Source organism: Leopardus geoffroyi, chromosome B4 (genome assembly GCF_018350155.1).
Source record: "Leopardus geoffroyi isolate Oge1 chromosome B4, O.geoffroyi_Oge1_pat1.0, whole genome shotgun sequence".
NCBI classification, from domain to species: Eukaryota; Metazoa; Chordata; class Mammalia; order Carnivora; family Felidae; genus Leopardus; species Leopardus geoffroyi.
In genome coordinates this window covers 791,999-806,339 of record NC_059341.1, presented here as the reverse complement: position 1 = coordinate 806,339, position 14,341 = coordinate 791,999, and the positions used below count along the sequence as shown (strand labels likewise).

The 14,341-nt window shown below is 48.2% G+C and overlaps 1 protein-coding gene and 1 pseudogene across 4 annotated transcripts in view; one reads left to right on the top strand and one right to left on the bottom strand.

Annotated features, from left to right (window-relative positions):
* The window catches only part of LARP4B (La ribonucleoprotein 4B), a 92,736-nt gene extending 81,841 nt beyond the window's left edge, over window positions 1-10,895 (top strand). For all 4 annotated transcript variants that reach the window (XM_045465191.1, XM_045465190.1, XM_045465192.1 and 1 more), the window contains exons 15-18: window positions 2,111-2,275; window positions 4,418-4,542; window positions 4,634-4,742; window positions 7,221-10,895. In XM_045465191.1, coding sequence (XP_045321147.1) covers window positions 2,111-2,275; window positions 4,418-4,542; window positions 4,634-4,742; window positions 7,221-7,493 — 672 coding nt within the window. In that variant the 3' untranslated portion in view covers window positions 7,494-10,895. The remainder of the gene's footprint in view (window positions 1-2,110; window positions 2,276-4,417; window positions 4,543-4,633; window positions 4,743-7,220) is intronic.
* LOC123591233 lies at window positions 5,859-6,877 on the bottom strand (annotated as a pseudogene).
* Window positions 10,896-14,341: the final 3,446 nt, after the last annotated feature.

The following is a 14,341-nucleotide window of genomic DNA, read 5'->3' as shown; positions in this document are numbered from 1 at the left end:
CTGCAGGCAGCATATAGATTTTTTTTTAATCCATTCTGATAATGTCTTTTGATTGGAGTGTTTATTCCATTTATATTCAAAGTAATTATCGATAGATATGTATTTAGTGCTGTCTTACTACTTGTTTCAGTGTTTCTGGAGATTTTTCTGATCCTCTCTTGTCTTTGTCACTTTTGGTCTTTCCACTCAGAGTCCTCTTTAATACTTCTTGCAGAGCTGGTTTAGTGGTCACGAACTCCTTTTGATTTTGTTTGGGAAACTCTTGCTATCTCTCCTTTTATTCTGAATGATAGCCTTGCTGGGTAGAGAATTCTTGGCTGCCGATTGTTCTCATTCAGAATATATCCTTTCTGGCCTGCCAAGTTTCTGTTGAGAAATCTCCAACTAGCCTTTTGTGTTTTCCCTTGTAAGCTAGGGACATCTTTTGTCTTGCTGCCTTTAAGATTTTTTTCTTTATCTCTGTATCTTGCAAATGTAACTACAATATGTCTTGTTGTTGGCCTGCTTTTGTTGATTTTGAGGGGAGTTCTCTGTGCTTCTTGGATATGGACATCTGGTTCCTTTCCCAGATTAGGGAAGTTTTCAGCTGTTCCTTCCTCAAATAAATTTTCTGCCCCTTTTCTCTCTTCTTTGGAGACTCTTATAATGTGAATGTTTTTATGTTTGATGGAGTCACTGAATCCCCTAAATCTATTTTGTTCATCTTCATGATTTTCCATTATTTAGTCTTCTTTGTCACTAATTCGTTCCTTTGTTTATTCCAGCCTTGTGTTCATTGCATCAAGCCTGTTTCCTATCTCAGTTTTTACATTCTTTGTCTCCAATTGATTCTTTTTTTAACTCTTTTATCTCTGTGGTAAGGGTCTCCCTGATACCTTTTTTTCTCAAGCCCAGTGAGTATCCTTATGATTGTTGCTTTAAATTCTCCATCAGGTAGGTATGTTACTTAGATCTGTTTTGCTTAGATCTCTGGCCGTGGCCTTATCTTGTTTTGTCATTTGGGATGAATTCCTGTGAGAGAGGGTGGGATTTTTATCAGTGTGGGTCCCTTTTCGCTCTTTAACTTGCTGTCTCTTGAGTTCTACCAGATTTTGTCTAGATTCTGTCTCTATAGGGAGTAATCTTTCTGTTGCTGTAAGTTGCTGGGCATTGTTGACCCTTTCCAGCTATGTGAGCCCATGAAAGCACTGCTTCCACTCAGAGTAGCCCATATTTACCCAAAGACGCTTACCTCCCACCTGAACTCCTATCCCCGTTCTCCTCCCTGTCTTCTTCAGCCAAGGGACTGGACACCCACGGAATGACTTCTAGCCTGTTAAAGCAAGTTGCCTTGATAATTTTTCAATAAAAATACATCATTGCCTTTCTCCTGGGATCTTGGGTTTATAAATTATATTATTCTGAGTTTATTTTCTTGAAGTCAAAGAATCTGATAAAAATCTGTCCTCAAATACCATGTTTCTCCGTAGTGATTATAAAATATAAAGTGAGTAAATCAAGTTTTCAGATAACTGAAGCCCCTTCTGCCTTGTTAAACCATTTTCAATGGAAATCTGTGTAAAATTCTTAACATAAGTGTCAGAGAGTTCAAAGTGACATTTTTTGGCTTATTTCTTTCACTGTCTTGTTTATAATTTGGAGAATAGGCTCTCCTGTAATAACCCAGACCTTGTCTGGAAAGGACTAAGGTCAGGGGCTATACTCAGGCTATTGTGATATTTGACCGGTGGGGTCAAGTTGTTTCACAGTGCTCTCTCTTGTCTGTCACCGTCTCCATGCTTTCCTCAGCTGCACGCTTGTGTCCACCTGGTCGGCTGACTGTGGGCCAGGAAGTGGACAGTCTGGGAATCTCAGAGAAGTGGCTGTACGGCCAATGACAGCCTCAGGACGGTTGAGCTTCACAGCTGTGCTCCTGATGGTTGCTGCTGCCTAACAAATGATCTTTGACTAGGTGACGAAGTGTTGTGATGGTTGGATGACCTGTGTTGTTTTCAGGCAGAGGGGGATATCAGAAGGCTAGGGAACGGATTGTTTGCCTTACTTTTCTGCTGCGTGTCTTCGTATCTTACAGTCTGAGCTTCCGCAGCATGACAGTGTTGTTCTCTTTCAGAGGAGTCAAACTCAGTCTCCAACGCCACCAAAGCCCCCGTCCCCGAGCTTTGAATTAGGACTGTCCAACTTCCCTCCGCTGCCAGGAGCGGCAGGCCACCTGAAGACTGAGGACCTGTTTGAAAACAGGCTGTCTAGCTTCTTAATTGGATCATCAAAAGAAAGGGTAAGATCCGTATTGCTGATGTTTGCTTAGTGCTGAGTTTCAGTCCAGTGCTTCTCCAGTTCTTCACACAGGCAGGTGTGTGCATGTGGAAGAGGTTCAGAGAGGGTAAGTGATTTGTGGAGGCCACGTGGATTTGGAGTAGTCGGGTCAGAGTTGAACGTACAACTAGACCCTCTCAGTGCATTCCCTCGCTGCCTGCCAAGGTCAGAGGTGGAAACCTGTGTCGTGTGCCACACAGACTCTCTCTCTCGCTGCAGACTCAGATTGCACTTTTATTGTTGTTATTCAGGACCTGACTTTATTTTACAAGTCCACAAAATAAAACAAAAACCTGAATTATAACAGAAGTGATACAGTTTTTAGTAATCGACATCACTAAGGAGAAGCCGAGAGTGATTTTACTCTAATTCCGGTGGCTTTGGCCAGCTCCACGGGCTACCACACCAGTTGCCCCCACTCTTCTGTACTGTTTGCAGGCCCAAGAATGAGGGGAGCTACCGAAGTCAGAGAGTGTTAGTCTGCAGTGCTCCTTCTGGGTTCTTCGATTGTTAATGAGGTTTGGAGGGTCTGTGCTGGGAGTGATGTGTGGTGCCTGGGTGAGCGCTTAGCCGGGTCGAGGCAGGAACAGCTGTCAAGTTGCCATGGTAGCATTTGTCCTCTTGCAAGTTGTCTGCCTGGCTCTCCACCAGTCTCGTTGTGTCTTTTTCCAATGGAAATCTCCCCACCTACTGCCTCAGATGGAAGGCCTCTGGATTGGGGCAGGCACCACTTTGCAGCCACGTCCAGACTGTGGACACTTGCAGGGCCACCACAGAGTCCCTCAGTTACCAGGCCAGGGCTCAGGGCAGGATTTATAGAGCCCCATGTTCAGTCCTTGTCCTGTTGCTGCATGATAACTGCTCCTATTTTTTTCCCCCTGAATGTTTATAGTATTTATATATATGTATTTTAAATGTTGATTTTATTTTTGAGAAAGAGAGAGACCATGTGGGCAAGGGGCAGAGAGACAGAGATGGGATCCGATATGGGCTTTGCACTGACAGCAGCCAGCCCAATGAGGGGCTTGATCCCATGAACCGTGAGATCATGACCTAAGCTGAAATGAAGAGTTGGACGTGGAACTGATTGAGCCACCCAGGCACCCCTGTATCATTTATTTTTTGAAGAAAGAATGGCTAATTGTAAAAAGTCTTGGCCGGGTGCCACACCCAGGTGGAGCCCCTGCAGCGTCCCTCTCTGTGCCCTGGTGCCTATGTGTGAGAGCAGTGGGGACTCCGGCGGGGGCCGCAGCACTGCCCTGCTCACCTTGCCCCCCCCACATGCTCTCAGTTCAGTCCACTGTTGAACCTTTAATCTGCTATGAAAATAGAATCATAAGAAAACGTTCTATTTGCGCTTAATCTCACTTCCAGTTACGTACTAGTCACACAGTGGGAGGGAGACTGTGCATTTGTGAAGTGTCGCTGTGTGTGGTCACTGGCTGGAGTAAGAGCATCTAGCTTTATTCACGTCTTTGCCCCATGATTGTGCACAAATTAATGTAATTGTTCCAAACCTTGGTTTCCTCGCCTGTTCAATTGGGAATTCACACACCTCCTTCCGGGGGACGGTTTGTGCATTCAAGCGGGAAGTGTGCCCACACCCACCTCTCACCACAAGGCCCTCAGACTTCTGTCTGTACTGAAGTGTTGATTTTCTTGGTTTTAGTTACAAAAATGAGCCATGTGGGAATTAGGTGGGAACTCGAGTGTTCGTCATGTGCCAGGCTGTGCTAGGCACCGGCGTGTCAGGAATAGGATGCCTCTGATATTTATTCCTTGGAGACAAGGAGCTTGTGGAGAAGTAGAAGCCCAAGGGTGGCCCGTGTCACAGGAGCGAAGAGGTGTTTGTGGGCAGAGCGGGGGCTCCCTGGAGGACAGGGCTTTGCTTCTTTGGCTGCTGGATGGTGGTGTCTTCCAGCCGCTCCCCTGTGTGGAGGCTGTATGTTCAGCTCAGGTGGAATGACCCTGGGTCCCGGGGAGGAAGGCAGCAAGCCTCCTTGTAATTCAGACCAGGAACTGTTACTGGTATTTTAAGGTCATTCTGAGAGACCTGTGAGGGCTTCTTCTCCACCCAATTTAAACTTCATCCCTTGGTTTTCAGGGCCTGAATGCGGACGCAAGCACGAACACGCTCCCCGCAGTGAGCCCCAGAGAGCCCTTAGCGCCAGCTGCCTGCACCCTGTCTGCAGCCTACGGGCGCTCCCCCTCCCCCTCCCACCTGCCTGAGTAAGTACCACCTGCCGCCAAGCCTCCATGCCGTCAGATGCCCTTGCCTGGCGTGTGTGGGAGATTCACACCGTGGGTGGCGTTTTTGCAGGGATCCCAAGGTGGTGGAGAAGCAGCGGGAGACCTCGAATGTGGACAGACTTCCTTCTGCCCTCACTACAACAGCGAGTAAATCGGTGCAAGTGAATGGCGCTGCCACGGTATGTTGATGTGGGAAGAAGATGGTTCCTTTCCTGCATCTTGTCTGTCTTCTCCAGCTCATCTGCCGTGAAGTCTGATTTGTGCTTTCTGTACCAAATACCTTGTGTATTGGCTACTCACTTTCAACCAAGTGTCCTGCTTCTTTCTCATGGCCACTGTCCCGGGACCTTTCTGTTTCTCTGTTGGTTGAGTGAGGTTGTCTGCAAGTCTCTGGACCGTTGCCCCGCCTTCTCTGCGGATTCTGCTCACTCGGACCGGTGCTGTCACAGCAGACACCAAGCAGAAGCACGGCCGCCCCTACCCCCACCCAGGGCAGCTCTGTCCTGGCCACGGGCCCCTGCAGCTCCTCTCCCTGCTGCTTTGCCCTTGGTGCGCTCGCCCTGTTTGTTCTGATCCGTGTTGTCCTCAGTGTGATCTTGGGTGAACTTCTGCCATTGACGTTTGGGAGTTAAATCCTTAGGTCTACAGGGTTGAATCTTTAAAGAAAAAATTTTTACAGATTGTAATTATTTTTAAGTTAGTAAATGGCTTATGGACGTGAAATAGTTTTAAGTTTCTTTTCTACTATTTAGCCTTCAAAAGCTGAAATATTAACTTTTTTTAAAAAGTTTTTTTTTTAACTTTATTTATTTTGAGAGATAAGAGAGTGAGCTGGGGGAGGGGCAGAGAGGAGGAGAGCGAATCCCAGGCGGGCCCCACGTTGCTGATGTGGGGCTCAATCCCATGACCCTGGGCTCACGACCTGAGCCAAAAGAGCCAAAATCAGGAGTCTGACACTCAACTGACTGAGCCACCCAGACTCCCCTTTCTAGAAAGGTTTTTTTTTTTTTTTTTTTTGTAATTTACAAAGCAATTTAATAAGTTGAGAGGCAGCATTTAGTGAATTAAATAATATAGGGAGTTTTGGATCTGTAATTGATATACATTCTATTAAAAAAAGGAAACACTTTGTATTAGGTCACCACACTGATTTATACAACATTCAAATATATAAAAACACAAGGAAGTAAGTTCCTTTGTGACCCCAACTGAGGTATCTTTTCTTTAATCCTAAGACAACCAGTTTTAGAAGCTAACACCAGTAAGTTTACAGAAGTACAAAACACCAAAACAGCTTAAGCAGAGACACTTTATTTTTAAGAAAAGTATGTTTTCTCATTTTCTGTTCTTGGCATAAATTTTAATTCTTCCCAGTAGAACCCAAATCTCCTGAACCCCTTTCAGTGTCATCCAAAACCTGAACTTCCTCTATATCTGGATAAAAAATCCGTTCACAAATGAGCTGTGCAATTCGATCACCCTTTCTCAAACTTTTCTTTGCCAAAATTTAAAAAAAAAATTTTTTTTTTAATGTTTATGCATTTTTGAGAGACAGAGACAGAGCATGAGCGGGGAAGGGGCAGAGAGAGGGAGACGCAGAATCCAAAGCAGGCTCCAGGCTCTGAGCTGTCAGCACAGAGCCCGATGCGGGGCTCAAACTCACAGACTGGGAGATCCTGACCCGAACCAAAGTCGGACGCTCAACCGTCTGAGCCACCCAGGCGCCCCTTCTTTGCCAAAATTTAGTACAACACCCACATTTCCTCTATAATCTTCACCTATGATGCCAGCTCCTACATCTATGAGGTGTTTCGCAGCCAAGCCAGAACAGGGAGCTCCTCTTCCATAGCACCCAGAAGGAAGAGCTATCTGAATGTCCCATTTTCACAAGGGCTTTTTCCATAGGTGGTACTGTGTGATCATAGGCATTGTACAGGTCGTAGCCCACGGCCCGCACGGACCGCTTGCTCGGGGCGGTGGCGGGCTCCGAGAGCCAGACAAAGCAGGGCCGCATGGCGTCCTCTGCAGGCCGAGCCCACTTGCTGGGGGAGATGGTGGGTGTCGCTTCAGAGCAGGGCATGGCAGAGCAGAACGAGAGAAAAGACAGCCGCCAAGGGAACAAGCGGACGCCTCTAGAAAGTTTTTAACTCTGTCTTCACCTTTCCTGAATCCAAATCCACACCACCAGCCTCTGGTAGTTTGAAATGGGCACAGACGTTATTTGATGTTCCTTGGTGAGTGATGGGCTGCATCACTTACAGGTGTTCCAGGAAGCCCGTGCCATGCGCAGTGCCGTGCTTGGAAGGAAACGTGGGCAGAGAAAGCAGGTGCTGCTCCTGCCTGTTTCCAGGGGCACCGTTTCTCACACCCCCTTGGAGGCTTCCGTATGGCGAGAGAGTGTGCAGAGGCCAGTATTGTGTCTGAGCACCTTTTCTAGTTTTACCCATTTTTACAGGATATTTCTAGAGTGTCTTGGAGGGAACCCTGTGTTGCGGGAAAATAGAAGTTGTTGATGTTAATGAACCTTTACTGGTGACGGTACTTTTGAATGTGGAATTTGGCTACTGCTGAAAACTTTGTTCACTTTTACCTGAAGTAGACTTTATTTTCACATGTTTGGAGACGTCATTTTGTGCGTTGTTGTGTCTGTTTCCCAGGAATTGCGAAAACCCAGCTATGCGGAAATTTGTCAGAGGACGAGTAGAGAGCCTCCGTCTTCCCCGTTGCAGCCCCCGAAAGAACAAAAGCCAAATGCTGTTGGTTGTGGGAAGGAAGAAAAGAAGCTCGCCGAGAGAGAGCCCTGTGCCCCCAAGTCCAACCCGGGACCACCCAAAGACCAGAGGAGGCCGCCAGGCCGCCGGCCCTCGCCCCCAGCGGCCGGGAAGCGTCCACACAGAGAACAGAGCACCCCTCCCAAGTCCCCTCAGTGAGCGCCGAGGTCTGGGAGGGCTGTGAGGAACTGAGGTCGCCACAACTCAGCACTGTCCCACTCGGGGCCGAGAGTGAGCCGCTGGTTAGGAGCTTGCAGCGTAGACGGGCCGCTGAGGTGCCTGCAAGTGGTGTTTCTTCCGTGAGTCGGATTTTCCCCCCTCTTGAAAAAAAATCTATTTTTCAGGATTTAATTAATATAAACCTTATTTTAGGTTGGTGCTTAACTGGAGGTGATGCATAAGTCTGATTTTTTTCAGGATAGTAAATGCATTTATCCTAACAAATTGATATTTTTATTAAGCCTCCATGTGGCTATGAATGCAAGCTCTATATATAGTGAGTTTTTCTAAATTAAGCGGAACTATGCTACTTCATTTTTTAAAATAACTGGTTAGCAAGTGCATATCTCTGAGATGTCCAGACCGACGGGTGGGCTGCAGACGGCTGGGATCGAGGTTGGAGGCAACACAGTCAGTGTGGCCTGGAGAAGGGGTGGGGTCAGGTGGTGCCCTCGCTGGCATGGGAGTTGTACTTCATTCAGAATCTTAGCAAGTGACGCTAGCAGTTGTTTGGGTTTGTTTTTTTTGTTTTTTTTTTTTCTGTTTTTTTTGTTTGTTTTGGCTTTTTTTTTTTTTTTTTTTTTTTTTTAAGTATAGCTTATTATAAAGTTTTTGACCTACTGGGCAAGATGCACCCAAGAGAGCCCTGAAATCGTGAGTTTTTATGTGCTGCAAGCAAGTAACCAGCCTCTCAATCCAGACTCCGTGGCTGTTGTGTAAGATAGAGTCAAAGCACATTGTGAATAGAACCTACATGAAAACGTAAACCTGGTTGCCCACCGACGCGTCACCGCGAAATTGTACCCTGATGTTGTCTTGCTCCTGCGAGCTGGCCCGGAGGGCTCGGGAGCCACCGTGGCTCTTGCCGTGGCTCCCGCGGCTCCCCCGCATTAGCTCCGTGGGAGCCTCCCCATACCTCCGTGTCGGCACACAGTGGAAGTGTTACTTAAGTCGTGAGAGAGGTGTGTGCGGTGCCCGTGGCGGTGAGGCCAACAGTTCCCTCCGAGACGAGGGTCTCACTGACTCCCTTCCGGAAGTGCTGCACTCTGAAGAACACGCATGCACTAGCGCTAGCAGTGGATAATAAAGTTCAATATAAATTATTTTGTTTTAAAATGCCTAAATTCTTTCTTTAAGTATTCTAAGCAGCAGACATTAAAATATTTCCTGCTAAATGTAACCATACAGTTTATTCCACAAAATGTTATTTAACAAGACTGAGGTGTTTTTTTTTTTAAAAATTATTTCCATCCAATATTTAAAGACTTGAATTTTATTTAAACTTGAAAATGACTTTGCCTTAACTTTTGTAGAAGACAGCTTAGAGTTGGCGGAGACCGGCCCCTGGGTGGGCGCGAGTGGGCTCCAGAGCCGCTCTGTCACGTGGGGCCGCCGCCGCCGGGGTTTCTGAGTGAGCGCTCCGTAGTGTGGGAGCTGGGCTGGCAGCGGTGTCTGTGATGTACCCTGAAGATCTGCAACAGTTGACCTTTCTCAGATTGTTGAGAAATCCTGTAAATGCAAATAGTCGATACTGTATTAAATATGTGCACTTGGGAGTGTGTGCTTTGCTTGTACAGTTGTAAATAATCAGAACATATTAAAAAGGTACCCTAAAGAGAAAAATCTGATAAAAATTATTGATATATTATAAATGTTGCTATTGAGCTGGATGTAGATAAAACTAAATGTTGTGGTTTGAATATTATTTTAATTTGTTGAGGTGTTTTTCTTTTCCTCTTATGCTGGTGTGTTGGACTGATTCTCCTCTTTGCTGCTGCAGAAGGGAAACGGAAAGTCCTGTTAAAGCCTTCCGATGTCTTCATGCTCTTCTTAAAAGTCTGTAAATATGTACTAATCATAGCTAATGTGAAAGCATAATGTAGGAAGCAGAAACTGGCAGGATCTTCAGGAGAACGTAAAAGATAATCTACTTAAAATCATAAATAGCTACGCGCGATTCGCCCTGCCAGAGGAAAACACGCCCTGGTGAGCTTGACCGTGTCCTTCAGAGAAGCTGCCAGTACTCAGATTTTACTTAGAAAAAACAGTGCTAGTATGTTGCAGATGCCTGTAAAAGGAACACGGGGATTCGTTTTTTTTGTAGTTGAGGGATTGTGGACTTAAAAAATCAGGAAGAATTGACCTCTGACACCCCAGCTAATGAGTACTGTGAGAAGAGTTGGAAAGGCGAGCCACAGGAGGTCCGCACTGAGCGGTCTTTGCTGGAGGAGGGAGCGGATGCCGTCAGCCTTCATCATCCCCGAGCCGCAGACCTGTGGAGCTGAGACACTGGTTTTCAGGAGTGCCGTGTCCTTCCCCCGGCCGGGGGGTGTGTGTGCTAGAGCCAGCTGTAGCCATCACGGGACGGAGGTGGTCACCCGTGACAGCAACGGGGCACGGCTAGCCAGTGTGGCGGCCGTCCCACTGCACCCACGCCTGCACCGTACTGCAGCTCTTGTCCTCATGGCCAGAGTCTGTCGCATCCAGATTTGCAACCTCGCTCTGGTGTTATTTTCATAGCACTCTTTTTAATTAAGCAAAGATGATATGCCAAATAGCTATATTATGTCCAAAAAAGCCCATCTTTCTGAGATCCTTGTGAGATCTTACACTCACAGAAAAGGAGGGGAGCCCACACAAGGGGAGGCTGGGACGCAGCACGGGGGGCGGCCGCTCTGGCGCAAGCAGCCAGCAGTCTGAGGCTTTTGTCCATTTCTAGAAACGTCACTCTTTCCTTTCCTCAGCAGTACCTCAGGGTGTAGAGTCAGATACGGCAATCACAAATGACGTTTTAACTTGTAAAATTGTGTGAGGATACTTCTAATTTGGAAATAGAGGGATGAGAATCTGGCCCCATTTCACCAGACATGAATTTCAAGTAGAGTAGTTGCTTTTTAAGAGTTGGTGTCCTGATGTTCCTGGTCTGGCCCTCCTGTCCCCGCATCACTGATTGTCACTAGCGGGTGGCAGGAAATGTTTCCTGTTGCTGGATTAGCCAGGAGCACAAGGTTTACATTTAAACACCGGCTCCGTTTGTTCCGAGGGCAGCGGGCGAGGAAGGTGCGCGTCTGTGCCTGCCGCCTGCGAGCTGCAGTCGTGCTCTCATGCACTTGGTGGCCTGTCACCCGGAGCGCAGCAGACAATCCAAGTCAGGAGCAGAGCGGGATGTAATACGGAAGCTTTCTTGAGGGCTTTTGTTTTTGTTCTACTTTTCATTAAGACTGGAATCAAGCTTACATGTAAACTATTGGTAATTTAAGTTTCCTTTTGTGTCATTCAGTGTAAAACTGTCTAATTTGAAAAATGTAGGTTATGAAAAATAAAGATTTAGGCACTGTTCAATTTTTCTTTTGATTTTTTTTAATTAAAAATTTCTTCAAGAATACATCTTTTTAAGAAATAATTTTTGTGTCTTCCCATTAGTGTATATATAGAGAATGAAACATGGTTGGTTGCCTCCAACTTGTGTTTGGGTCATCATGGTGCCTCGCACACTGAGCGTCTGCAGCGTGAGGGTACCCCCAGGTGCAGTGGTCTAAGGCACTTGGGGGAGTATTAAATCCAAGATTTGCCACAAAGGTAAATACCCTATGTCGGGATCTTTTGTTTCTTGTTAAATGGCCTGTCTCCCCTGAGGTGTTCCCATAGAGTTGCTTGATGATGGGTCCTTGTGGTTCTCAAATCAGATGTGAGCCTCAGAAACAAAGTAATTGACTTATCCGTAAATACCGGTGATGCCAGCGTTGCTCAAGGCTGAATGGACGAACGTGTTAGTATATTACCGAGTTGATGCACACAGGTCTACTTAGATGTTAATGGACTGATTTTCCTCGTCTGTGAACTGCCTGTTCATATCCTTTTCCCATTTTTCTGCGGCGTTACCTTTTTCTTACTGACGTGGTGTTCTCGATCTGTTCTGGCTATTAATTCTTTGTCTGTTATGTATGTTACAAATTTTTCCCCTCAATCTCTACCAGTTGTCTTAACTTTTTTAGAGTATGTTTTATCTTACAGTTTTTAATTATCATGTAGTAAAATTTATCAATCTTCTCCTTTACAGTTCTAGCGTCTTGGTCTTGTTTATGAAGTATTTCCCTACTCTGCAGGCGTAAGGATAATCTGTGTGCGTGCGCGCGTGTGCGTGTGTGCGTGCGCGTGCGCCCGATCTGTTTGGAATTGCTGGCCTGTGTGTGTGTGTGTGTGTATGGTCTGGGGTAAGAACCTGCTTTCGCCATACGGAGAGTATCTTTTCTCCGTGTCACTTGTTATCCTCCGTGATGTGTGATGCCAGTCTTGTTATTTAGAGAAGCCCTGCAGGTGCATGCGTGTTGTCTAGGCGCTCTGTCCTTCACTGTCTATAGTTCTGTTTCTTTGCTAACACCATAGGGTTTCGTTCAGCCATCATTCGGCATTGCTAGGAATTGCTTTCGTGGAACTCCTTGCAGCAGTGATTGAATGTGCTCCACGAAGGCAGAAAGTGAGCCCATCCTGACCACCTCTGTACCCTCTGTTCTTAGTACACTGTCTGCAACATAATAGATGCTCAATAAATGTCTGTTAAATTGACAAAATATTTATTGAGTATGTATTCTTTGTGCACAGCACTGGCCTAGAAAACTTGGAAGAAATAGGGCAATGAGGTGCTTTGCTGTTTCCATATAGCCCCCCAAAACCCCGTGGTTTGAAATGACAGTCACACATCAGGATTGGCTGACGTAGGTTCCTCCCAGCGTCTCTGCCGACCCTCGGCCATACTTGCTCACGGATGTGTGGGGGGTACACAGACCTCGTCACCACGTGCTGCTCACCGGGGCCAGCAGGCCAGCCGAGGCCTGTGCTTTCATGGCTGTGGGAGGGTGCAAGAGCTGGGCCCCAGCATTTAAGCCCTCCTTCCCCAAGAAGTTGAAGTTGTTGCATTGTGTTCCTTGGTACATCCACGTCTCTTACTAACATTAAAGTCCCGTGTTGTCCTGAATCGTGGAGTAAAAGTGACGGTTGAAGAAGTGCCACCAGCAGATGGCCACAGGTTGTGGGGCCTGACGAGCTGTGAGCCCTGTTTTTGCCTAGTGGCCTGTCGTGGTCTTACACCGGGCTCTCTGGGGCCCCTCCCTCTGACACACTGTTCTGGCCCACCATGCAGAGGCAGGGAGGAGGAAACGGAAAACAGAACAACCGGCCTCCCCCCTCAGGTTCTGCGTGTCTGCGGACCCGGAGGCTGTGGGGCGTGGCTAGTGCGTTGGGTGTTCGCCAGGTGGGCCTGGCCCCCGTGCCCCCACAGTCCTGCTCTGAGCTGAAGGGGGCCGGGGAGTCACAAGGAAAGGGCGGTCACTTGGGCCCTCGGGGTTCGGGTGGTGGTACCAGGAGAGGCCGCCTGCTAGCTGACCGAGGGAGGAAAAGCTTTCCGTAGCAGGGGCTGGCAATTGTGTGTCCAGGAGATGGGGAGATGCAGCCATCAGGGGGTGTCCCTGGCATGGCAAGGGCCCCCAATGCTTGGATTCCTCCTAAACCAGATTTTCTCTGAGCCACGGTGGCCACCTTGCCTCGCTGAAACTCATGACTCGTCGTTGCAATGACCCCGTCAGTACAGAGGCTCCGCACGCAGTGTGCGAGGACCCTCCAGAACATTGAGAAGCAAAGCGGGTGCCCCCCGGGGGCGGCCATTTGTCTCGCAGAGCACTGGCTCTTCCGCCCCAGCCACAGGACGTAGGACGCGTGCCCAGTACGCACACAGCGCCAGCAGCACCGGGGCTTCTGAAGAGGCCCAGCTGTGTGGCTCAGATTGCTGGGTCTCAGGCTCCCAGACAATTGGGAGCCACCAAAAGGATAAAGAGCCTGTCCCGGGCAATGACGCAATGACGCTGCCTGCAGCAGCAATGACGCTGGAGAAGGGCCTCCCCCGTAGCCTGCCGTGCGTCTGGCACAAAAAGACTGGAGTTGCCGCGTCCAAGTGTAGGAATGGATGTGAGAGGCAGCACCAGGCAGGGTGTCAGCGCCAAACGCGGCCAAGGTTTCAGGGCAGCAGTGCTGTCCATGGTACACAGCGCTAGAGTAGCACCTTTTGTTAGTGACTGCAGGTCTGCTCCCTGCAGCCACAACGAGGGCAGGAACGTGGGGGGTTAGGTCTGGCCCTCAGGGCTGGTGGCACCTGCCCACACTGAGGCTCTGAGGGACCCTGGGTGGCCTCCTGGCAAAGGCGGCATCCCAGCCCCTGGCCGCTAGACTGGAGACCAGGCTGCCGCAGGAGCGCCCCGCTGAAAACCACACCAGGAGTCACTTCATCCTGGGACAAGGTTCTGATAGCTTGGGCCTAATTTGCAAAGTCAAATGAAGATTTCTTCCTACTGACTCTCCTTCCATGAACTTGGGGTTCAGGGTGGGGGGTGGTAAGGACGCATGGTCAAAAGGTGCTTGTGGGTGATGGGCAGTCAGGTCACGAGGGAAAAGCAGGCAGACAAGCAAGAAGCCCCAGGACCGGTGCCCAAGTCAGGTGGGCACGACTGTAGGTCAGTAACGCTGCACCTGTCCTTCCTCCTGCTTGGCTTTGATTTGCTCTTCTCTTCCCGCTTCCTTAGGACTTAAGGTGGTTGATTCATAGTCCCTTCTGAGGCAGGTGCTCCCTGCTGTAAAGGTCCCTGTGAGCTGAGTCCCAGCTCTTTGTACTTTTACATTCTTTGACCAGGTGAGTATGTACAAGTGTGTCCTTTCGCTCCAGGTGGTGGGACAGTTTCCCGTCGTCTCTGTGTCACCGGCTCCTGGTCTGGTTCCATTGTGGTCAGAGAACGCTGTAC